General features: G+C 41.2%; 1 protein-coding gene across 1 annotated transcript in view; it reads right to left on the bottom strand.

The window, feature by feature from the left end:
- PAPPA (pappalysin 1) overlaps positions 1 to 27,059 on the bottom strand; it is a 246,402-nt gene that overhangs the window by 157,785 nt on the left and 61,558 nt on the right. Inside the window, 3 exon segments of the mRNA XM_032164971.2 lie at positions 7,192 to 7,690; positions 15,249 to 15,370; positions 22,617 to 22,809. Coding sequence (XP_032020862.1) covers positions 7,192 to 7,690; positions 15,249 to 15,370; positions 22,617 to 22,809 — 814 coding nt within the window.

Below are 27,059 nucleotides of genomic sequence, written 5' to 3'. Positions count from 1 at the left end.
AGCAGTCGTGATACAAAATAGCAGGTCTTGGCACACACTGCTTGTGGGGTGGAAGCTAGTTCACCTGCCCAGAATGTCATAGTTGTGTCCATTAAAATGAAAAAGGCCCATAGCTTATCACCAGCAATTTCTCAGTATTGACCCTAGCGAAATGCTTGCATGCATGTGCCTGCAAGGTTGTTTGTACGAGAATGCTCACTGCAACATTTGCTTGCAGCAGAAAAATGTATGAAGTGACCTAAATGCCCAGGGGGTATGGCTAAATTACCTGTAGCACATTCATACTATGGGATACTGTACAGCAGCTAAAAAGATTGAAGTTTACCTAAGAATTGAAGTAGATAGATATCCCAAATTAATACAATTTCCATCTCAAAGCTGTACATTTGATCTGTGGTTGAGCATGCCCTTCTGACATGCAGTATGCTTGTTCCTTCCTCCCTTCATTTATTCATTCATTCATTTATCAATCTTGGCTGAACATCCGCTTAGTTTTGACCATTTGAACTGTGGTGAACCTCTTCAATGATCAACCGTTATGCATCCTTCAAGTCTCAGTTTACATGTCATTTCTTCCAAGAAGCCCTCCTTACCTATTCAAGCTGGGTTAGACACCCTTCCCATGTTTTCTCACAGCCCCCCTGCCCCCCGTGCTCCTCACACCATAACATTTTTCATGCTGCAGTATAATATTTTTCATTTAGAACCGTGTGCTCATAAGGCCAGAGATCATGTCTGTATTAATCAGGGCTGTATTCCTAGCACAGAACAGACATTTAATAAATATTTGTTAAATGGGACAAGTATTACTTAACATGGATTATATTAGATTTTCACTAGTTGATGGATGAATGAATAAATTAATACATACAAGAACAAAGGATGGATGACAGGGTGAGAAACGGAAAGAGCTATAAAAAGAAATGAGGCTTAGGAAAAAAAAAGAAAGAAAGAAAGTGGTGACTCAGCTCAAGAGCCATAGAAACAGCATGTAAGAGCTACCTGTGCCTTCACCTGACCCTGATTTGGGCTAAACTTTCCAAATCCTCTGAGGCTTAATATGGCATCATATATCAATGTTATAACTAAGATCTGAAAGCAAGAGACACATCTTCTGAGAGCCCACTTTGTGTTACTGCTGACTTATTCTTCACATGCTCAACAAGTATCTATGGAGTCCCTATTGTGTCATTTAAGTGTCATAAATTTTGTACTTAAGAATATGAACCAGGTGAAGGAAAAACCACAAGCACTGTTAAATATAATACAACACAAACTGTGATCAAGGACGAAGGATCATGTTATAAGAAATTCATATTCCAAACAGGCTGGGATCCCAGGGATGGCAGCTCAGCTAGCTTTCATTATAAGTTACTGGGGGACACTTCTGGTCTCTGTTCAAATGTCATCTCATCAGAGAGTACTTTCCTGACCACCTATCTAAAAATCACTAAATCTTTTCCAACTGGGATATTATATAATAACATGCTTCTTTTTTCTCTCCCAACTACATTGTAATAATCAATGAAAGCAAAAACTTTTTCTTGCTATATTCATTATCACATCCCTAGAGGTTAGAAAGTAGTTAAGCTCATGTTGGGAGTCAACAAATATTTGCTGAGCAAGTGAATTGATGAATGAACTAAAGTTTCTAATTGATGGGTATTCAAAGGATTTGGAGTTCAGAGGCAAAAATTTGGATCTGATTTGTAAAATCTGGGCTCACAAGAATGTCCACCTGGATCATATAAACATCTCCTTTCCTTATGTCTATTCATTTCCCCAAAGAATTATACTGAGAATGCCAAGGAGGTGAGATAAAATAGATATAGATTGTGTTGGAAGCTTTACAGGTCTGAATGTGAGAGAAGAATAGATGACTAAATTGGGATACACAAATAGGCCAGTTGAGAGAGATGACTTTTAAGAATATTTCTAGCTCTAAATTGAGGATCTAAGAAGACAGAGGCATAAACAAACATACTTGTTCAACCAGAGAAGGAATGATCAAGAGCACTAGCTTTGGAGTTGACAGATCTACTTACAGACCACAGCTTTGCCCCTTGATAGCTGTAAACTATAATCCACATTCCTTCTCTGAGTTTCCAGTCCCTATCTATAATCTGGGGATAGGACCACCTACATTGTGGGGTTGTTGGGATGATTAAATCAAATGAGATTATCTATGTAAAGTCCCTAGTTAGTGCTTGACACATAGTACAAGCTTAGTACATTTTGGCTTCTCCATTTCTCTTCAAATGCTAAACTCCTTCTCACTCTTCATTCCAGAACCATTTAAAGAACATTTTCTCAGTGCTTACCTTGTGTCTATAATTGTTCTAGGTGCTTGGAATGCACCAGGAGAAAAACAGGAAAAAAATCTAGCCCTCGGGGAGTTGATATTCTAGTTCTAAGTTTAGACTTCAATTCCTCCAAGTTTGGGTTAGAAACCTCTGACTCTGTGTTTCTGTTTCTTCCATCAGAATATTATTTTACTGCAATGACACTGCTTGCCTGTCCCTCTCTTTTCCCATAGACTGTGAGCACCTTGAGCTTTCAGCACCACTGGATCACCATTTCTTAAAATAGTGCATAGTGCCTAATAGATACCCAGTGAGTATTTGTTGCATGAAGTGATGGATGAAGGAGACAGACCAATAAGTAGAGGGATAACGAGAGTGAGCTGCTGTTCACTGTTCCTGGTTTGCTTTATACTTTGCTTTCTTAGTTTTGTCCAGAGTATTTACTTCTTGGAGAAATCTGAAGATTCCATATAGGCCAAGGAGCACAGTGCTCAGTGTAGAAGCACTTGACAGCCAAGTGGAGAAAAAGATACTTCCCTGCTATTTCTTCCCAGCCAGAAGCATAAAGAACCGCCTGTGTAATTTGTGTTATTGGACACCAAGACATCAAGGGTGGGCCACAGGGACTGATTGTGGACTAGTGGCCTCTGACTTGTAAGGCTGTCTTCCGCTTGCTCTATTTAGAGCTTTGGCCAGATTGGATGCATTTCTCAGCTCTAAAATTCTGCCTTTACATTATTGTAGTAGGAAGTAGTATGGGTAGTGGTTAGGAAGGCGGAATTAGGAATTAGACTTAGGTTTGAGGCCTGTCTATGTCATTACTAGCTGTATGAGGTTAGTTTAACTACTCTCTGAATGTAAGCTTTTTCACCTATCCTCAGAAGTGTTTGTAAGGCGCTTAAAGCAGAGGAAATACTTACTAAATGGTTGTCATTATTATTATGGTCCACATTTCAGTAGGGCATACAGAGCCAGTGAGGTTTCCTCTGGGTACTGATTCTTACAGACAATCCCTATTGAATTCCTTTTCCTACAAAAAAGTATGTGAATCACCTGTTACCCCAGACACCTTCTCTGTGTCTACCCATAGAGAAAGGCTTAATGTGTTGGCCTCTCATTGTACAGATATGGAAACTGAGGTCCAAATAGGTGATGCAGTGTGTCTTTGTGTCATATGATGAGTTTGTAGCAGAGTTGGCACTGCTCCTCTTTCTTCTGATAGTGTCATTTCTCATTGGATAGAGGGGTTTCCACTTAAGGGAGATTGAGATGTTCCACATTTCTTTCTGGTCCTGGCCAAAAGTAATCAGTCTACTAGAAGTTTCCATGGGGTAAGCACAGAAGGCTCTCTCTTCATCACTGTCATACCTTGGGAAACTATCTCCAGTGTAGATAACAGAAAGAATAAATATTTTTGTTGAGAGAAAAAAAATGAAGACAAAGGTCAAAGGGAATCATGTAATGGGTTGAGTCAGGAAAGAAAAAGAAAGCATTTTTTCCCTCTCCTCTTTTTCTCCAAAACAGTCTTTATATAGAACTTGTACAAGAGCCAATTTATTTGATATGGAAAAAATGTGAAAGCGGCAAAATACACATACACACACATACACACACAAAGAGGTATTTGTGGTGGGGTTCAGAACTCAAATTACCAAGAGATAAAGGAGTTGAAATGGTAGGTTGATTTGGAAGGATGTGTTTCTCTTTTTTCAGTCTCAGAGAACATTCAGGTCAGGAAGCCCAGCCCATCCCAGCCCAGATCTCCAATAAACTCCTTGAAACACAAAAGATTCGAAGAGGAAGGCCGATGAAAGCCTCAGTCTAGCCCTTGTGCCTGTCACATAGTAGGGACTAAAGAAATATTTGGAGAGCAAATGAAAGAACAAATTGTGCGTAAGAGTGTCGACCTCAGTACTGATGATTTGGCACAGTACGTGGCACTTCTACAAAGTGGGTAGGAGCTCAGCACTTAAGTTTGAGTGCCTTCAGGAAAGGGACTGGTCTGAGTCATCCTAATACTGTTTCCAGTACAGAATCTGGCATATAGAATGTTCTCAGTATATATTTGTGAATTAAGCAAATAGTTGCATGAGAGAAAGAGAATTTGGAGATTCCTGGGCCTCGGAGATAATTTAGAGCAGTGGCTATTAAACTTTAACTAGCATCCAAATTACCTGAAGAGGCCCTGCACTCAGAGTTTCTGATTCACTAGGCTGGACTGGGGCCTGAGAGCCTGGCCTTTCTCAGTTCCCAGGTGATACTGATGCCATTGGTCTGGGGCCACACTTTGAGAACTTGTTTAAGTGCACTAGTTTTTAAACTTGTTTAAACTTGTTGCAAATTATAATCACCCTATGAGATTTTAAAAGTTCTAATGGTCAGGCCTTATTCTTAACCATTAAATAAATATCTGGGGGGAGAGTGGAGATGGGATACAAGTGAGACCCAGGCAATTTTTAAATGTCCCAGTTTTTAAATGTGCAATCCAAATTGAGAAGAACTGGCCAGGCATGGTGGCTCACGCCTGTAATCCCAGCACTTTGGGAGGCTGAGGCAGGCAGATCACGAGGTCAGGAGTTTTCAGACCAGCCTGGCCAACCTGGTGAGACCCTGCCTCTACTAAAAACACAAAAATTAGCCCAGCATGGTGGTGCGTGCCTGTAATCCCAGCTACTCGGGAGGCTGAGGCAGGAGAATTGCTTATACCTGGGGGGTGGAGGTTGCAGTGAGCCAAGAACGCACCACTGCACTCCAACCTGGGTGAGAGTGCAAGACTCTGTCTTGGAAAGAAAAAAAAAGAGAGAGAGAGAGAAAAGAATTAATCTAGTGCAACCTCCTGCATGCAAAGTTGAGGCATCGGAAGACTAGAAAGGACAAGTGACTCACCTAAGAGGGTAGAGCCAGTTAGTGATTTAGCTGAGATTTTGCTGATTATAGAACTAAGCTAAATCACTAAGGGTTCTTTCATTTCTTCAGATTAGTCTTCACCATTTCACACTTCAACCCATGGCAGCTCTCATAGGCTCATAACTCGAGGCAAAAAAATGAAAGTGGAGTTTAAACTGAGATTTTAAAATATCTATTATTTCTTCCCTCCATTGTTTTATAAAGAAAGTTTAAGTGGAATTATATTTATAGAACTCTACCACTCTAGACAAGTGAGGAGATGGAAGAGACAGGGTTATGGAATATTTTTAAGGCAAGACTATCCTTTAAATTTTAAGTACATTCTCAAACACAAACCAAGTGCTCTTTCTGAGTCCTTAAACAGCTGTTCCTCATCTCTGATTCAAAGAATTAGCAAGAGTTTGCCTGTGATGTGCACATTAATTGCTAGTATGTAAAAGGAAGTGCTGGTAAAGTGTTTGAAAGTGGTTCTGCCCTTTAAAAAGATTAAAAGTTTCCTCTAGAACTTGGTTTCCATTAATGATTGGCTTAGTGAATATTTTCAAGTAGACAGAGTGGAGATTGTCTTATATCATTTTAGAACCAAATAAAGAGCCACAAAAGGCCTATAGAAACCATTGACACCCAAATTAGATGGCGAAGACTCTATCCTTTTTGTAGATTAAAACAGAAGTTGGAATCACATCTTTAATTGAGCACCAGTTGAGTGCACTGGCTTAGGAGTCAGAACGAAATTCCAATCCTTACCTTCACCACTTCCTAACTGTGTGATCTTGGACAAGTGACTTCACATCTCTAAGCCCCAGTTTTCTTCTTTGTAAAATAAGAATAATAGGGCTATGGTTGTGGAGAGGATGGAATGAGTAAAAGATGCAAAGACCTTAGCCCATTTTCTAGTACACAGGAAAAGCACTAATGGCTTCATTATAAGATGGTCTTCCTCCGAAGACAGAAATTCTGAGGATGTTTGGGGAAGAAGTAATAGAGAGGTGGCTTGAGAAGTGAGTGATTTTTTTTTTTTTTTTTTTTTTTTTTTGAGATAGAGTTCACTCTTGTGGCCCAGGCTGGAGTGCAATGGTGTGATCTCAGTTCACTGCAACCTCCGCCTCCTGGATTCAAGCGATTCTCCTGCCTCAGCCTCCCGAGTAGCTGGGATTACAGGCGTACATCACCACACCCAGCTAATTTTTTTGTATTATTAGTAGAGACGGGGTTTCACCATGTTAGCCAGGCTGGTCTTAAACTCCTGACCTCGGGTGACCCGCCTGCCTCGGCCTCCCAAAGTGCTGAGATTACAGGCGCGCGCCACCTCCCTGGCCAAGAAGTGAGTATGAAAGACAAGTACTACTTCACATAAGAGCAGTGAGCATCCAAAAAGAGTTACAGAAACCTAAAGCTGCAAAGGCCCTAAGGATCAAATGGGTTTGAACCACTGTTCTGCCTCAGGAAATAAGACAAAAATAAGCGCTGTTAAAATTGATATTCACTTTCCAGCACAATTTTTGTGCAAATACCTAGGATTTTGCCCAACCCCCAGCCAATCTACTATAACTTCACCCCCAATTCACCCACTGAAAAAGCAATCAAAATGCATAAATTGTCTTCAATTTAATATAAAAAGAAAATCCTTAGCAAATTTCGGTTCTTCTACGTTCATTAGTAATAAATGATTTTCTCACTGCTACTCTCATCCACTCTCCTTCATTTACTATTGGAATGACTAAGATTAAGAAAGGCTTATGAGGCTTAAGGTCACACATCAGATTTGTCACTAAATCCAGGTCTAATTGTTCCTTTCCTATTGCTCTTCCCATGATATCAACTCTGCCATGTTAAGACAAATCTACACCCAATGATGGGTTACAATCCATAGAATGAGTCTTGGCTGTGATGAACCACCTGTCCAGGCCTCTCTGACCCACCTCACGTTCCTCCACAACCCACCCACTTAATAAACTCCCTATTCAGAGAGTGCACTTACATGTCTATGAATTTCCTATTGAGATGTAGGATGGAGGCCGCATCCACCTGGAGAGGAGGGTCCCGGACCACCTTATACTTCAGAGGCTTACACTGTAGACAGAGTGGGGTGTCTGCAGTGGAGGTCAACATGGCAGCATCGATCTCCAGGTGCTCATCCAGCGTGTAGATTTGGATGCCATACACCTCCTCGCCCACGTCCCGGAGTCTGATGGTCAGTGGGACATCACAGAAGACATTCTGAGGACCCAGGGAGATGTTCTTCCCACTGACAGTCAATAGTTTGATGTCATTGACAGCTCCACGAGAGTCCCAGTCAGTGGAGACAAAGGTCACCCAAATGGTCAGAGACTCAGGGACCAAGGGGTAGAGGAATTCCAGCTCGAGGTAGCAGCCTTGAGGCTCAGGGCAGGCTGGAGGAACCGTGTGTGGGTTGACAGCTGAATTTGGGCTCCAGGTGCGGACACTGGACTTACAGGGCTGTTCAACATCAGGATGACCTACGCAGAAGAGATGAGGGAATGAGTTCTTGAGGAAAGAGCTTTATTCTGATCCTTAGAGTTTCCTGTGGACCCCAGGAGAAATTGGCCTGACTAGAACTTAGACAGAGGGGAAAAGGAGAGGAAGGTTCTTGGTGCCTTGGTGAATCTGCTATACACACAGCATCCATCTCATCCCCACCCCTGCAATACAGATTTCAGAGTAATCACCAGACATTCAGTCAAACTGCTTTCATCTCACTACCCAGTCAATGTTCAAACTTTCCTTCCTCATCTTCCACTTAGGAGGCTGTGCCGCCTAAGATGAAAAGAAGTAAAGGGTACATAATGGCTAAACACCCGCTGTGTCGCCTGAACTTCTTTAATTCTTGCAAGGACTTATTTAGGAGGTGAGAAAACTAAGGCTCCCAAATATAGAGTGAATCGATCAGGTTCATACAACTTGAAGTGTAAAAGTCAGCATTGGAACTGAGTTTTGTTTCATTTTGGAATCTGTATTCTTTGTTCTTCTCCCTGTTGGATGCAGGGGACAGTAGAATAAATTAGAATCCTTGTGGTATTACTGCCATTGGTAAAACCTACTTGGACTGACAGAAATCCTAACCCCATCCCAGACCAGCAAAGAATAGGTGAGCATAAATAGCATCCACCCTGCAGACTGAGGACCTGGGAGGAAACTGTCTAGAACCATGAACAACAGAGCTGAAAGGCAGCCTTGGAGCCCTCTTATCTCTGCTCCTCCCCTTCTCTACATGCGGTCATTCCATACCACTGAGCTTCTCCACACTCTGTCTCACTCAGGAAGGGGAGGGTTGGGTGAGGAGCAGGGAGAAGGAAGGAGGGATTCTTCTCCTCTTTCCCTAGGGAGATGATGCCTCATCCCCACTGATCTCAGCCTGCAGCGACTTCTGAATTTTTCTCTGCTGAGATCACATCTAGACTCCCAGAGAGCTCTTCCTTGCACTACTGAGAAAAAGAACCAGGACTCAATGTAGTGATTGGCTCTAATTTGTTTAAGGGAGCCTCATGAGAGAGACAGACCAGATGGTAAGACGAAGGACCTCAAGTTGTCCAACTAGACACCTTAAAAAAAAATTAAGAGACAGAGTCCTGCTCTATTGCCCAGGCTGCAGTGGAATGGTCTGATTATAGCTCATTGCAGGCTCAAATCCCCTTGCCTCAGCCTCCTGAGTAGCTGAATATAGGCATGCGTCCCCATGCCCACCTAGCCACATTCTTTTTTTCTTCAGCATCAGTGGTTGGTTGGGAGGGTAGTGGTGACCCTAGACCTTTCTGAAGCAAATAAGAAAAAAAAAAAAAAAACCTTGCTTAAAAATGCTTGGGTAATGTTACAGGGTAACAGGAATCACTATAATGTCAATACTAGAAAGTTATTTGGAGTGAAAAAACTATGCCAGTGAAGGCTATAAATACCTCTAACCTCCTTGCCTCTGCTTAGCCAAGGAAAGAGAGAAGCCACCAAGTGGAGATGGAGAAGAGAAGAGGAAAAGAGAAGGAGGGGTGAGAAAATACACAGAGGTTTCTTAGATATAATGCATCAGAGCAAGAAAAGATGGATTTAATTACAAGATTTCCTCTATCTCTTCTTGGCTAGTTTCATTCATTATTTGCAGCAACTGCTGGCTCAAAGCAACCTGTAGTTTAGGGGAAGAACACAAGTAGGACTCCCCACCTAGCTGAAGCCTTTCTTCTTGTCTGCTTTCCAACACACTGAGTTCCTGACTCTCTTAACTTTGTGGGATGTTGACACACATGTATCACTTACTCATTCAGTCAACTTCATTGAAGGCAGCACTTTACGGTATATGAAACACATCTCCTAGTTATTAGTTAACTCATCTGACTGTCATCAAAATCCTGTAAGATCGTTGTCATTTTGTCTCTATTAAAGAGCACTGCTTCACTCAATGCCATGTAGCCTTTGCTTAATACAGTGTGCCTAGTCCATAGAATATTCACATAGCGGATGCTAAATAAATATTTGTTAAAGGAAGGACCTTCTATCCTGTTAACATCGAGTTAAAAGTTACAGCATGGAACATTAAGGCATGCTTCCTGATGGTGGGTGCCAGATGAACATTCCACCATGGGCTTTCTCCTGCAACTAGCAAGGGATGAAGTAATCTTCCTCCCTTCCTTGGAGAAAATGACTGTCAGTGGTGGGAAGCCACAGGAGAGCAAAGATGACAAATCTGCCTGGCTCATCCTTCCTCCCTAGTTTCTTGTTAATCAACAGAGGGACCAAATGCTTCCAAAGGACAGGAAGGTGAGTCTGGTCATTATGCTCAAGCAAGTAAACAGGAGTAGAAATCTTAGCAAAGCTTGTGGTTGTCTGGTTATTAGAGACAAACCCTTAGATGTAAAAAAGAGTCCCTAGAGGCACTGAGTGTAACCATAACCAAAACAGCAACCTCATTAATAATGCCAGCCTTCATGAGTTGACCATCCTCAATGTGCAGGCACTGTGCCAAGCACATTACACGCCTCAGGTCTTTTTACGCTGGCACTAAGTCTGTGACGCAGGTCTTATGAAATTCATTTTACAGAAGAGGAAACTGAGACTCAGATGGTTCAGAAATTCCCTGGCAGGGAGTAGAGTATGATATTGTTGGTCCAGGCAGTGTGCCAGGCTTTGAAGGAATGAAATTTGTGTTAAAATATCAGTTATAGGGTTTCTCATTGTGTTACCTACTGTAATGTTACCTACCTCGGGGTTGCTGTAAACCTCAAATAGGATGAGATCATTAATAGATTCCCATAAATATATTAGCTCTGTCCTGGAAAGTAGGGAGGTATTAACAAGGAAAATATTGGTAAGAGGAGGTATTCCAAGCATGAGAACAGTTGGGAGACAGTGTAAGTTAAGGTTACTATGATTTTGAGTGCAATTGTAGAGCAACAAATGCTGAGGCTGGTAAGCTAAGTAGAACCAAGATTGTGAAGTGGCTTGTATACCACATTAAGGAGGAAACTGAGCTTTACACTGAAATAGATGAAAAGCTACTGAGAAATTTTAAGCAAATGAGTGATATCAGAGTCGCCTTTTAGAAAAACCACTGTTGGCCAGGTGAGGTGGCTCACGCCTGTAATCGCAGCACTTTGGGAGGTCGAGGCAGGCAGATCACTTGAGGTCAGGAGTTCGAGACCAGCCTGACCAACATGGTGAAACCCCATCTCTATTAAAAATACAAAATTACCTGGGTGTGGTGGCACATGCCTGTAACCCCAGCTGCTGAGGAGGCTGAGGCAGGAGAATTGCTTGAACCCGTGAGGCTGAGGTTGCAGTGAGCCAAGATTACGCCACTGCACTCCAGCCTGGGGAACAGGAGGAAAAAAAAAAAAAAAAAGAAAGAAAGAAAAGAAAAGAAAAGAAAAACCACTGTTTAGAGACACGGACACTATCCATCTATCCATCCGTCCATCCATCCATCTATCTATCCACCCATTCATTCCATGCATTCAAAGAGTAACTATTCAGTGCCAGGTGTGTGTCCAGTGGTAGGCTAGGCTCCAAGAGAATAAGTTTGCCAACATGATCTCTGTTCTCAGGGAGCTTTTAGTCTTGTGAGACTAGTTAGGAGAGTATCGGACTAATGCAGACAATATATGAACTGCAAGAAAGCATGCAAGGAGATGGCAAGTCAGAATTCCTAAGGAGGAAAAGTGAACACAGCTGGGAGATTGATTGGACATGTAGTTGCAAGGTAAGGACAGGAGCTGAAGAAAAGAAACAAAGAGAGAAGGGAAGGAAGAAGATAAGGAAGGGGGAGGAGGAAGGGTGGAAGGGGAGAAAAGAATAAACAAAGAAGAAAAGAGAACTAAGCGTAAAAGCCCTGTTACTTCATTATTAATAGATATCCTTTTGTATATATGGTGATTAAATGAAAAATTACATGTTTATATAAACTGTCCACTAGAAATAAGGTCATACATGTGTATAGACGTATATATTTATACATAATCATGCTGATCTACATTTACATTTGTGAAGCGCTATACAGGCACCCGTTATGTATCTATGTATATATACACTGCAGCTGTTGACACAAATATAGTTATAAAAACTTGGTGCCAAGCTTTTTTCCAGGTGAATAGTTAAGCACACCTGAAATATTCTGGGCAGAACAATAGAGAAAACACACAAATGAGAAAAAATAAAAACAGTGCTTAAAATAAAAAATGTGCTAATCTCTCATGGAAAACCCAACACTTGCGATCTATTTTATACTTGCATAAGTGATCTTAACTGGGATTTGAGTCAGTCAGATCAAGAAATATATATTTATCTAATTTATAGGCTACAGATAAAACATGGTGTCAAATATCTCAAAAATATTCATGTATGAAATACAGTTTTTGCTCAAGAAGTAGGAGTGCAACCACTGTCTATGAACGAAGGCAAGCCGTTCTATGACTGTATTTACCTTCTTTGAAATGAAACTAATGAAATGCAGTAGATTTCCAATAAAGATTTGTTAAATGAAGAATCTTCTGCTAGTTAATATGGGATTATATGAAAAGAAGTTACAGCTCCATGGAATACTAGAGCTGGAAAGGATATTGTAGTTCAACTTTTCATTCTGTGGATACAATGCCATTTTCAGAGAAGCCATGTGACTCACTCAAGGGCACAGAGTACATCAATAGTAGGGCTGAGACCATGGTCCAATCCTCCTCCTTTCCCTCTCCTGCACTCCCCATGTTTTTTCCCCAACCCTACAGATATGCCTGGCATTGCTCATGAATTTGGGAGTTTTAAGTTAGTTTGGGAAGTCCAAAACCTTAAACATGCAAAGATAAATAGGATGAGAATGAGTTGAGAAATAAATTGCAGAGTTTGGCTCATGGAAAAGTTTATTTCTTCAAGGATATTAAAAGGGTCTGAGCCAAAAGGATCACAGAGACTGTAATAGGATGCTCTAAAAAAAGAACTGTGTCTTTTCCTGGCCCACATGTACTAAATTTACATAGGAGGAAAACCCAGGGCTGCTGGGTTTCCTTGGAGCTCCGAATTGGTTCAGGGAACCAGAGACCTCAGTGCCTCCAGTTGAACTCCATTCTGCATATCGTGCTTTAAGAAGGTCAGGAACAAACTAGGAGCAAACTTCACCAACTAATAGTTGCATTGGATGTAGGTGTGGGGAGATGTCTGGAAATAATTTTATTCAAACAAGTGGTAGAACAAAGCAAGATAATTTTAGCCAGAGACATCTCAGGGGAGAATCTTGCTAATTCTACCTTCCAAGTACCTCTCAACCCCATAAACTTCTCTCCATTCTCACAGCCACCGACCTCACCAGCCCACCATCATTCCTCAGCTGGATTTTGGCAACAGTCACCTTGCTGCTTCCCTTCCTCTAGCAACCAAATCCTCTTGATCTCTTCTTCACACAGCAGTCTGAGCAATCTTTATGACACGCAGGTCTTACCATATATCATGCCCTCATAAGGCACATGGTTTTCTCACTGCCCTTGGTGTGAATCCAAACCCGTCCTCACCTGGCCATTATCCATCTCATCTGTCTTACCTCTGCCACCTCTACCTTGTTTTACATGTTCTGAACCTACTTAAACTCTTATAGCCTTACTGAACTTTTGCTTATGCAGGTTATATCTATTAGTAGCTTCCGTATTATAAACTAAAGCTAAGAAATTTAAAAAATTCAAGAATACATAAGAGTGTGTTCCATTAGCTATCAGAGGACAAATGACATCATATGTCATGTGTCTATCAGATAGCTTCACTGGACTCTTTGGAGAGAATGAGAGTGGAAAAAGCAAATGATGTCTTATGTAATTTTATGAAAATACTTTTGACTTTGAGGATACCCTATAAATGTCTCCAGGAACCCCATAAGTCTCTGAACTAGATTTAGAATACAGCCACTCTGTGAACATATGAAACTTTTTCACATTCTCAGATGCACCTTGTTCACAGTGTTGTGATATTTCATGGGAAGACTGAGTCTCCAGTTCTGCATGAGGTCCCCTTCTTACGGGCCCCCAGCACCACTTGGTACATCTACTACCATAAGCCTGTTCACACTGAATGGCAATTGGCCATTTACTTATCTGACTTCCCTAGCAGACACTCAGCACTGCCTTGCCCATGTGCTCAAGACAGTGCCCAGCATATAGTGCCTGTGTTGGTCACTAGTGAGACAGGCTTACTAGATACAAGCATGCAAAATGTTGTCACATTCTCTGTGACAACCCAAAGTGGGTTTAGTTTGGGTGGAAAAATTACAATTGTAGATTTCAAGAACTTTCTAAAAAACTGGAGCTTGAACAGGCGCCAGGGAATCTCAGTGAGGACGCACATAGAGGGGATTCCTGCACTTGGGGGGAGCCCGGGCCGGATGACCCCAGGCATCCCTCTCAGGTCTGACAGCCTGTGATTCTGTGAGGCTGAACTGAGGGCTTTTCCCAGACATCCCTCTTGCTTTACATTCCAGATGGATTTGTTTAGACTTCCCAAGTTTGACTCTCATTTTTATTTTAAGCTACTTTAAAAAATAAAGTGCAGTGCTGTCGTTTTTCAACTTCACTTTCCTCTCTGATCCTTCCCCCTTGCTTTATTCTATCTCTGGCTTTTTCTTTTCAACCTTCTTTCTAAAAATATAGAGGATAGCGGAGGAGTTCTCACTGGTGTTCAGTGAGAAGACTGATTCCGCTCCCTCTGATGCACTGGTGTAATAGTGTCCTCACCCAGTGACTGCTGGCATGAGCTAACCTGCAGAGGAGCAAGAAGGACTGGGTGGGGGCAGGGTCTATGTGTACATCCCTGAGTACCAGGGAGGGGGAGATGAAAGACTAAGAGGAAAGTATGGAGCCTCTGCCAGCCTGGTTCTGAGGCCAAGTGAAAAAGTGTGACAACAAGCATTTGGCAAAAGGTATTCTTCTCTTAATTTCAATGATGATGTAAGAAAGCACAGAGATCATTGGTTCCTTGGTAAGCCTGAGAGACACCCCTGAGCAGGGAAGAGTCTGATAGTGGGTGGAACCCATAATAGTGGGAATCATAAGGCACTTCCTTTACGTGTCTTACAGGTAAATAGATCCCAAAAAGAGGGTATATAGAAGAAATTAAAAGGAATAGTTGCAACGCATGTGAAAGTGCTCTGTGTAGTCTAAGAAATAACAGAAGAATCAAAGACCACTGATGCCTTGAAGCCCCAAAATATATGTATTGACTCTAAAGTGACTTTGTTTGTAACTACAAGCAGTTGGGGTCTGAAGGATGTATAAATACCCTCAAGACACTGTGTTTGTATCAGGTGTGTGGCCTTGGGCACTTCTTTAATATCTTAGTGTCTTTGTTTCCTCATTTGTAATATGAGAATAACATGTTAGGATAGTGCAGGTGCTCAAAAAGTATTTGTCAAATGGATGAGTGCTTGACTACTAACCTTGCAGGATGATGTTAATCAAATGATACATGAGAAAGACCCATAAAAATCATAAAACTCTGTATACATTGAAAGAGCTGTTCTTTGCACACTCCACCTGTCGATGAGCTTCCAGAAGCCTGGCTTACCTTCTGCTTCACGAGGGCTCCAGTGTCCTGATGGGCCGCAGGGCATTGGGGATGAGGCGTTGGAAGCATACTGCACCAGGATTCTCCCTTCCAGGCAAAGATCACATGCTGATCCCAATTCTCTAGGAGGCCAAGGAAAGAGGGAAAATGCACCGACTTAGGAACAGTTGAATGAGCAACTGATGGGACTAGGCCAGAGTCAATGGGGCAGAGGACACAGCAAATCTGTGTTTCCCCCTTTCCTGCCTACATATGCCAAGGCTTCTGGAAATAACTGTAAGTGAAATGCCTCCCCATTGCCCAGCAAGAACCTCGTTTGAGCCTAAGCGGCTTCTGTTCTGATGATGTATACATTTCTCTGATTTTTAGCAGCACAAAGTCAACAGTCTGAAGACTCACCACCTGCAATAATTTTAATTTTATCAGGCATGTGAAGCTCCACTGAGGATTTGCAATGTAGTTATGAGAAAATCTTTTGCTTCATTTTGTTCTCAAAGTTTACTCCTTTTACAATATTTATCAGGTACCTACTATGTGCCAGATATTATCTTGTGTTTTAGGCATTAAATATGAAGATGGCATGGTTCTTTCATCTGAAAATAAGAGGGCTGGATTAAAAGATGCCTAAAGAACCGTCCAGCCTTGACATTCTGTGGATGGATGAGTCACTCCTCGATTTTACAGTCAAAAGCAGTTTCTCTACCATGCCATCTAATTCATTTTAGCGGCTTTCCAAGGGGCTAGCCAATCCCTCAATGGGACCAGTCCCAGAAGTGGAATATTATGATGGCTTCCCCTACCAACTTGTGTCTTGTGTATCTGGATTCAATCTTCCTTTGGCTATAGAGTCTCTGGGATCCTACTCATTTTCCAGATTTGGCATCTGTTTATGAGGCAGTTGTGGAGAAGGGAGAGGAATGAGCCCTCTTCTCCTGTCTTATTGTGAACCGAAAACTGCAAATGTGAGTGACCTCTGCAGAGGGACTGGAAACAAAATCTTGGGAAGATGTCGAGAAATGTCCCAGCACAACCCATTATTTCTCAAAGCGCAATGGTCCTGATGACATTGATAACTCTTTCATCATTCCTGGAAAAACTTCTGTGCTTTGGCTACCTGAAAGGATGCAATGGAGAAGCCAGGTCTGAAGCCTTATGGCTTTCCCCTCGCAGGGACATTCACTATGCCTCTGGGCTCACACAGTCAGGAACCGTGTGCTTGTGAGCATCACAGTGTGCTGTTTCTCCCCGTTCCTCCTCCACACAGCCGACAGGAGATCATCCCCAAACCTCAAGATAAATAAGTCATGCCCCTGCTTACCTCTTTCAGTGATTTTATCCCCTAATGCCCTATAACGTGGTATTCAATGCTCCTTCATACTATCCTCCGCTTCACTCTAGCTTTGTTCCTCTCCACGATAAGCTCTGTCTACCTATCATGCTGTGTCGTGTTACCCACATCCCCTCTGCAGACTTTTTTCACTTGGCTAATGTTTCTCCTCCAAGTTCACCTTGGACATAATTTCCTCTGTGAAGACATTTTTTTGACATGCAGGAGAGTTTCTCCCAATAGATTTTAAGGTCCTTGAGGACAAAGTCAATATCTAATAACTATCTTTTTATTTCACACGGCACAGCACGCAACTTATTTTATAATGTTGGTCAGTATAAGCAGTTGAATGGATGGATGGCTGGATGGATGGATACCAGTCACTTAGGCATGTGCTAATACTCATGGTTAACCTAGTGCAGACCTTCAAGTTGTAGGTTTTGCATTCTCAGCCTTATCATCGTAAATATGAAACCATATGTAGGTGGAAATTTTGCAAGCACACTAATATTAATATTCAGCGATAAGAGAATCATTAAATAGCCCATGGTTAATATGCTTAATGGAATGGCAAGCAGTTATTGCAGAAATATTTATAAAGATTATGCAACTTCATGGAAAGTGTGTAAGCTATAATATTACATGAAAAAGTCATATCCAAAGCTAAATCTATAGCAATATCTCAATGTTCAAATAACCTTATGAAACAAAATATTATCAGCAGAAATTTCTGGGCAATGGAATATAGGATGATTGATCCCACCCCCTATTATTACTCTTTCTGGTTTTCTAAATTTTCTACATATTTTAAATACATGAGTTACTCTTGGAGTAGCAATAATAACAATTATACAAATATACTCAAATGCAGAAAAGTAGGAGTGGAGAGAGAGACTTCCTTAGCACTGCTAATGAAGGCAGAGTTCCCTTAGGATGACCACAATCCCCGCATAGAGGCTCTGAGTTACATGACTGGCTTTAGACTGACACTGGGGTTACAAATGTTCTGGGATGAATTCGGGAACCATGCTGACCTTGATGGTCATTCATTCTTTCTTTCTATATCCTTTAGATGTTTTATTGTGGGTGATACACATAAAGCCACCTGAGTTTCAGTGAATTCTTGATACATCCCAGGATCCCCAAAATACTTGGATGACTGAACAAATCATCATCCAGCTGAAGCAAATGTATGATGTCCTGTCCTACACATCTAGGAATTGTATGTGTTTCCTACCTTTCACATTCATTTTGTCTTCATGGATACCTATATCTACACATAAACATACACAAACATAGACAATGAAATCATAGACATGCAGGATACCAAAGCTGCGAGAGCTCATCTTTCTTACTTGGGTTTCATGAAAATCAAAGCTTAAAGCTCTAAGTATGTGCTGTCCAATATGGCAGCTATTAGCCATATGTGGCTATTTAAACTTAATTTAATTAAAAATAAATAAAATTTGAAATTTGATTCTTCAGTCACACCAGTCACATTTCAAGCCCCAGTTGGCTAATGGCTATAATCTTAGTGCTGATATAGAATATTTCCATTATTGCAGCAAATCCTGTTGGACAATGTTTCTCCAAGGCATCCATTGTATATAATGAATTAACTTGTCTCCTCTGAAACTAAAATAGTACTTATTATATACCATCTTTGGGAGAAATGAGGAAATAGTTACTCAAATCATTTTCCATGTCTTAAAATTTAGAAGAGGAACCTTGGTTGAGAAAGCCTAGAACATCTTTGGCTTACAGATAAGAAAACTGAGGCCAAAGGCAGAGGGAATGGATAAGGTCACAAAGACTTCAGACCCAGGTTTCTTGGTTTTCTGTCCAGTACTATTTCCAATATACCAGGGCCAATTGTCAGATAACTGAAACAACCCAGTCAACACGTGTTTGCAAGACAGATAAAAATAAAGGAGTTAGGAAAACCAGGGGTGGCCTTGAATTATTTATTCAGTTGCCCATGTGTGAGGACACAGGCTGTGGGAGGATCTGAATATGTTTTTTTAAGGGAAACCCTTGTATTCTCTTAGACCACAGATGTGAGAACAGCAGGAGGACATGAGGATGGCCAGGGGCTAGAGGTTGGCATTGATGGATGTAGTGGAAAACACCAGAGGCTTTGCAGGGAAAGGGAATTTTCAAGTAGCTAAACAGCTCTGGAAAATGTTGCACAAAATGGGAGCTGATATTTCTTGAACATGGAGTGTGTGTGCTTGGCATTTCATAGTTATCTTGCTGAATTCTACACAAAAGCTAGGTGACATGAGCATGATTAGCACATTCTGATGGAAGAAGACCCAGAAGAACAGAGGTGAGATGGCTTTGCTCAAGGTCCCATTGACTGGGAATGATAAAGCTGAGGATGGGAAATGGATGACCTGACATTAAATCTTGTACACTTTCTACTAAGCCAGTTTTCATGAGTATAAATTCCATCTGTGTGGGAGAGCGATATACATTAAAGACAGTTCCATTTCTTTACAACAATTTATTGAACTTGTGGACTGACTTCTTTTAGCCATAGACTATGGTCAACGTAGCTGCTAAACCTAATTAGATATGTTTTGGAAATGTCACTTTTAATTTAACGTATGATAACTATGTTATGAAATCTCAAACTGAACAGAATGGCTATTATATGAGCCTCAAGAACCAACTGACTATAGGTTATTAAAAACATATTGATTGAAGCTGAGGACGCTGTGTAATAGAGACATATCTCATTACACAACAATTAACCCTCCAACAGGTTTCCAACAATCAGGTGGTATTTATTTAATGAACAATAACTGCTTTATGAAATATAAATTAAATACATACACAGGAAGCTTCATTTACGAAACTTCCATTTTTAAGTGGAATGGAGGCCAAGGCTTGACCAAAAGTCTGATACTTCTCATCACCACAGAAAAAGTAAATAAATCTATGGGCTGCTGGAAACCTCTGAAGTGTCACACAAGGTTTCCCAAACCCAGCTCTGTGCTCCCAGTGAGGATGGCTGGGGCAGGGCAAGGGGAATTTCTACAGAGCGTAGGAAGTACATTTCCTTCCCTGATGATCACATTCGCCAGCTGCCAAAGAAGGTTCTAGACTCAGGTACTGATGGTAATGTGAAAAATTAGTGCCCACATTTTATGTGGTACTGTGATCAAATAGGTTTCAAAAATTTTTTCAATTTTATTTTTAATTGACATATAATGATTGTGTATATATTTATGGAGTACAGTGAGATGTTTTGATATATGTTTACAATATGGAGTGATTCAATTGGGCGAATTAACAAATCCATCATCTCTCACACTTTTTTTTGGCAAAAACATTTGAAATATATTCTTTTCACAAGTTTGAAATATACAATGCATTATCATTTATTAGAGTCACCATTCTGTGCAACAGATCACTAAAGCTTATTCCTCCCATCTACCTGAAACTTTATGCCCTTTGATCAACATCCTCCCTCTCCCTACTCACCCCACCTGCCTCTGGTGGTCATCATTCTACTTTCTACCTCTATGAATTCAATTTTTTTAGATTCCACATATATGTGAGATCATGCAGTTATTTGTCTTTCTGTGCCTGGCTTATTTCACTTAGCATAATGTCTTCCAGGTTCATTATTTTGTCGAAAATGACAGAATTTTCCCGCTTTTAAGGCTGAATAGTATTCCATTGTGTCTATACAGATGCTCCTTGACTTACAATGGGGTTAGGACTCACCCAATAAACCTATCTTAAGTTGAAAATACGGTAAGTTGAAAATGCACTTTTGACTTACGATATTTTCAACTTACAATAGGTTTATACCATCTTAATACTCAAAGCAATGCTGAATACATATTACTTTTTTGCCATTGTGAAGACAAAAAAGTGGAAGTCAAATTATCATAAATTGGAGACCATCTGTGTACCACATTTTCTTTACCTGTTCATCTGATGATGGACTCCTAGGTTGCTTCTATATTTTAGCTATTGTGAACAATGTACAGTGAACATGGGAGTGTAGCAATCTCTTTGGCATACTAATTTCAATTTCTTTAAATATATACACAGAATTGGGATTGCTGGATTATATGGCAGTTCTATTTTGAATGTTCTGAGGAACCCCCATACTATTTTCCGTGATGGCTATATTAACCTACATTCCCACCGCCAGTGCACAGGTGTTCCCTTTTCTCCACACCCTGGCTAACACTTCTTATCTTTCCTCTTTTTGGTAATAGCCATTCTAACAGGGGTGTGGTGACACCTTCTTGAGGTTTTAATTTGCTTTTTCCTGATGATTAGTGAGGTTGAGCATTTCTTCCACATAGCTGTCAGCCATTTGTGTGTCTTGAAGTGTCTATTTAGGTCCTTTGCCTAATATGCCTTTGACACACACACAAATGCAGACAAATATACTTGTAAATGAGAATTTCTTGCTTCTTTTTGTGGCTTTTTTTTTTTTCCTTGCGGGGGGCAGTGTAATGCCTTTTCTCCAATTCTAGTTTTGAAACACCTTAATGAAAGCACATACGAGTCTGAGATAACACAATACAAAACAGGAGCTGAAGCCCAGTCCCTGCCACTTTCTATGACCCTCTGGTCACCTTTCAGCCTCTTTCAGCTCCAGTTCTCTTTTTATCTAGCAAATGAGGAAGATGATTTGTTTTGTACAAGGTTACCAGAAAGATTAAAGGAGATTCTGCATGTAAAGTATTTAGTATAGAATCCATCACATAGTAAGCACTTGATAGATCCCAGCAACTACAATAAAGTAATATCGATTAATTATTAGCATGGTTATTATTTTTACCATCATTAATATATCACCATTACTAGATGAAGCATCCCAAAGAAGGACTGAGAGTAGAGGTAATACACTAATCTTCCCTGAATTATGGCAAAATTCCAAAATAGATGCAAATACCTTGGTCTATTTTCATGACCCTTTTAAATCTGGTCCCTAGAGCTTGAGCTCCTCAAGGAGTTTATATGGGGAAAGATTACAGGAGACCATTTGATTCAGGTCTCCACTTTCAAGCCACTGTAGTATCATTAGACCCAGTTTTCAGGGAAGGGAGAATCAGGCTCAGAGACAGAAAGTGACTTGCTCAAGGCCATGTGGTTAATTAATGAACAGTCAGGGCAGCAGAATAGAGATACCTTGTGCCTCAGTTTATCATTCCCTGGTCTTATAAAAATGCTACCTTTAGTTCTACAAAATAAAAAAAAAAAAAACATGTGGCGCAAAAATTGTGTTTATATGTCATATATGTATATGCATTTTTTTTTTTTTTTTGAGACAAAGTCTTGCTCTGTTGCCCAGGCTGGGATGCGGTGGTGCCATCTCGGCTCACCGCAACCTCCGCCTTCCGGGTTCAAGCATTCTCCTGCCTCAGCCTTCCAAGTAGCTGGGATTACAGGCACGCGCCACCACACCTGGCTAATTTTTGTGCTTTAGTAGAGACGGGATTTCACCGTGTTGGTCAGGCTGGTCTCGAACTCCTGACCTCGTGATCTGCCCGCCTTGGCCTCCCAAAGTGCTGGAATTACAGGAGTGAGCCACCGTGCCCGGCCTTGTATATGTATTCTTATATGTAAATATGTACTTATATACACACATGTGACACACACATAAATATATATATCCATATATAAGCATATATAATATGACATAATAAATATAATATATAATATAATATAAATGTTTTTGCCCAGGCAATCACAACTCCTGAGCTCATGGAGACAAGACTAGTACCTCCATCCCAGAGGAGGTCTGTAGCAAAAGAGGTTTCCAAGTTTCTAAAAACAAAGTGAATCTAAGTGCCCATTCACTTAAAAATATTTATTGTTATTTATTGGTTTCTATTAACAATCATTTATTTATTCCCTGATCCCAAATTTACAACACTCTAGGTGGTGGAGATACCTTTTGAACAAGAATAAGAAATGCAGTAAAATCCCTCTCCAAGTCTGCTTCCCTTCCAAGTTTCCTTCTTCTTGGCAGGAGAGAGAGGGATCAACACTACACAGGGCACACTCACCTTTCAAAGAAATGGCCATCTATAGGTGGGAACCACTCCAGTGTCACAGAGTCCGTTGTGTGGCCCACAACTTGGGGGGCGAGGGCAACAGGCACTGGTTTCCTGGAGGGCTGCCAGCCCTGGTAGACCAGGTCCAGGTAACAGTGCATTCTGGCGACTTGATTGGGCGTGAAGGAGTCCGTACAGTCGTCATCTGCAAGCAGGCAGAGGGAGAGATAAGCACCAAGCCGCAAGGCAGGCAGGCATATGAGAGAGTTATGACGGCTCCTGGCGGCCCAAGAGCCAGCACCCAAGTCGTTCCTTGCCAACTCAGGGCTGGCCTCTTCCAGCTCTCAAGAGTTAATGGCCTGTGAACAAATTAGTGTAGTCATCACTTCTGGAGACAGGTGAGAGGAAACAGGAGGGAGGGAAGGGTGGATGGAACTGAAAAAGTATGGCTGAGACTGGGAAGAGAGCAGCCCAGAGGTCACGGCAAAGGACACAGGCAAGATGAGCTATTTCCCCTATTTCCCACGGCCCGCAAATCCACTGGGCACTAAGTCAACAATTCCATTACTCCCTCCCTCCCTCACCCCCTACTCAGTATCTCTCATTCATTCATTCATTCACTTGTTTATCCACTCGTTCATTGATGCACTCACTGGTTCCAACTCATTCCTTCACATTCTTTCATCCACTCATTCATTAGTTTCACTATTAACCACTGTGCTGATATTGCCCTTCAAACAAACCTTCTGAGTGTCTACTACATTTCTTCTCTGTGCCCAAGGGCATGGAAAGATGAAACTTTAAAAGTTCCTGCCCATGATGACGTAGTCTAGTTATGGAGTCAAGACCAGTCCAATGTATGAGTCAAGGTTGTTACAAGGCTACTAAAGTCTGTGATGTCAGCCACTGATAAAGGGAGGAAAACGGCATGGGTGGGGGCAGGGACAGGCAGGTGACCAGGAAGGCTTCTAAAGAAGGAGATAGTTGAGGTTGATCAGATTGCATGGCTAAGATTGGAAAAGAAAGGAGAGGGATTGCAGGAGAAAGAGCTGCATGACTACAGAGGCATGGTGCCCTAGGCAGAGAGCACAGGCCAGGGAGTCAGGCAGACCTGGAAACAAGCCAGGGTAGTGTGCATGCTGAAAATATGAGTAGTAACCTCTCCCACTCCATGCTGCCATTGGTGCACTGTACTTTAGACACGGTAAACCCCTTCCCTTCTCTGGAGTTTTGGAGTGCGCACTACTATTTTCCTTATCGTACAGAAGAGGATATTAAAGCTGACAGAGGGTAAACAACTATTTCAAAATCACAAAGCTAGGGATACATCTGGGATTTGAACCCAGGCAGTCCTGACTTCAAGGCTGTGCTTCTGATCAATATGAGAACTTCTTTTCAAGCATAAATGAGACATTGTATGGCTATAAAACCCTGCAGGTGGTTGATAAATGGGAGTTGAGTCTGAGGCTAAGGGAGCTTGGAACACAATCTCTCAGGTGTCTTTAGATCTAACGACCTTTGATCCTAATCTCTCTTTTCCAGGGTGTGACCTAAGACCTGGTCCTGAGGGAGAATGCTTGCATTTCTCCCTCCAACAGTTGTATTTAACTGCCCTAGGGGCAGGGCAATGCACTGTTTTGGCTTAATTTCCAAAAACACCACTTCCCAGAGGTGTCCACCTGGTCAGGGAGCCTGCAGCTGGGCCCCAGACAGAGGAGTACAGGGCTCTTCCAATCTTAAAATAAACTTGCTACTGGGAACCCTGCAGCATATACTGGTTTCTTCTTATCAAACAAACATTAAATACATTTGGGCAGGTGCTGGACAGTTAGACATGGCTTTGAGAATCCTGCTTAGGGAAGGGGCAGAGGTGTGAGGGAGGTTCTACACAGAAGCTGCCTTAAATCCCCTTAGCAATTTTTGCCAATCTCCTTTCCAGCACCGTAGAGAAGTCTTTAACACATTTGGAGAAGCAGAGGAGCCCAATGTCTCTTAACAAACACAGTATAGTGAATAACCGAGTAAATCTCTCTCAAACCCAGATCCCACCATGTAATTCCTGAATACCAAACATTCTATGGCTCCATATTGCAAGGAAAAAGTCCTCAGTCCGAAAAGTGCCAGATAATTGGACACTTTTTTCTTTGTTGCCATAAACTTTGTACTTCATCTTGAAAACTTTGGAAAAGCCACTGAATAGGTTACATGCAGGAGAAGGGCATGATGGCTAAGGGAAGAAGTATGGCCATGCGACTAGATTAGTGCACACAGAATCTGGAGTCAAATGGACAAGTGATTTTCTGCCCCCAGTGCCTAAGTTACCCCATCTGTGAAGTGAAGACAGTGATGATAACACGATTGCTCATCTCAAAACACAGCAAAGGTGCAGAGATGTGGGGCACTAAAAGCAATGCCTGCCCCATGATAAATGTTAGTAAATGGGAATTGGAAATAGTGTGTGTGTGTGGTGTGTGTGTATGCTTGTGTGTGCTCATGTATGTGTGAGTGTTAGAAAACTGGAAGCAGGAAAAAAATTCAGGATATAAAATACGCATTCTCTTTGATCTAACAATAAGGAATTTATGGATTCAAAAGATAGATACTCTTGGATAAACATGGGTAAAATAGACATATAAAGATGTTTCTTGAAGCATAATTTATAATAGCAAAAATATTAGAAATAGCACATCTGTTCATTCATAGGGAAATGGCTGTGTACTTTAAGGCACAGACATAGAACAGAATACTAATCAGGCATGACCAAAAAATGAGACAACTTTAAGACTCAGTTCCCTCGTGCATAAATTGGGGGCATTTAAATAAACTCCAAACCATGAAGCTGTGAGAATTCAATGAGCAAGGGCACAAAAAGCATTTATCAAGATGAATGGTGCTGAAAAACAGTAGGTTTTTTCCTGTATAAACATCTACTTTACTTGCTTCCTCCCCAACAAAAAAGTGTATTTTTTCTTTTATAACTTAAAAAGGAACCATTTGCACATTTGTTGATAAAAATAAGTTTGAAAAAATGGATAGGTGATGGAACACAGTAGGGAGACAGGAATGTATTTGAACTCTAAAGCTGAACTTGAGGCTGGGTGCAGTGGCTCTCTCCTGTAATCCTTGAACTTTGGGAGGCCAAGGTGGGCAGATCATGAGGTCAGGAGTTCGAGACCAGCCTGACCAACATGGTGAAACCCTGTCTCCACTAAAAATACAAACATTAGCTGGGCATGGTGGTGCACGCCTGTAATCCCAGCTACTCAGGAGGCTGAGGCAGGCAAATCGCTTCAACCTGGGAGGCGGAGGTTGCAGTGAGCTGAGATCACGCCACTGCACTCCAGCCTGGGCGACCGAGTAAGACTCCACCTCAAAAAAAAAAAAAAAAAAAAAAGCTGAAGTCAAAATCTATTCCAAGGTACATTACTTGGAGACTTAGCAGCTATCCAAATCTTGGGAGAGGTACCAAAGGGTTTTCATTTACCACAAAAGATCTGTCTCAATTAGCTAATGTCTAGAGTCAGCCCCACTTGGCTTCCTTCCCCCCAGTGCCTCCCCTCTCGATATCTGTGGCCACTTCCTCTGGTCTCCAGGAGTGGCCAGCTCATCTTGTTCTTCTGTCTGTATCTTGTCCCAAAGCAGAAAGAACTTTGGGACTTCAGCACTGGGAAGCCTATGCCAGTCCCCATACTGTTGATACAGTACCCTGGATTTGCTAACTGAACCTTGCTCACAAGAACCAATGTCCATCTGTGGCCAAAAGGCCACACTGCATGGAGGTTCAGGGCATGAACACCATGCCTTCACTCCACTTAGGACTTTGGGCACAATGCTGACCCCCCGTTAGCCACATTTTCACCCACCATAAAATGAGGAATAAGATGTTACCTGTCTCATAAAGCTGATGAGAGCATTTAACAAGCTAACTAATGTCTAGTGAATGGATAACTAAGTTGCCTTGTGTAAAACTCCCTGTCTTTTTGATGTTTTTAAAAAAATGATAGTAATAATAGTCATAGTAAATGTAGATAATAAATTTATAATAAAAACTTCACTGTAGAGTATCTGGAATATGTCAAAAATGTTACTAAAAATAAACATTACCCTGAACTCATTACCTATAGATAATAAAGTTGATGTCTATGTGTGTATATGTATGTATATATATGTATTTGTATATGGATGTAAATATCTACAGTAAATTTCTGTAATTCTTATCACATACATATGTACAGGTCTTACACTATATATATATATATATATATATATATATATGGCTTTCTGACCCTTTTCACATTAAATAGTCAATGAATAATCCTACCAATCATCATTTATTGAGCACTAATTATGATAGCAAGGACAGTTCTTTTTTGTTTGTTTTTTAACTTTCATTTTAAGTGCAGGAGTACATGTGCAGATTTCTTACATAGGTAAACTTGTATCATGGGAGTTTGT

Source organism: Hylobates moloch, unplaced genomic scaffold (assembly GCF_009828535.3).
Source record: "Hylobates moloch isolate HMO894 unplaced genomic scaffold, HMol_V3 SCAFFOLD_10, whole genome shotgun sequence".
NCBI classification, from domain to species: Eukaryota; Metazoa; Chordata; class Mammalia; order Primates; family Hylobatidae; genus Hylobates; species Hylobates moloch.
The sequence above is the reverse complement of the archived record's forward strand: the minus strand, read 5'-3'. Positions and strand labels throughout refer to the sequence as shown.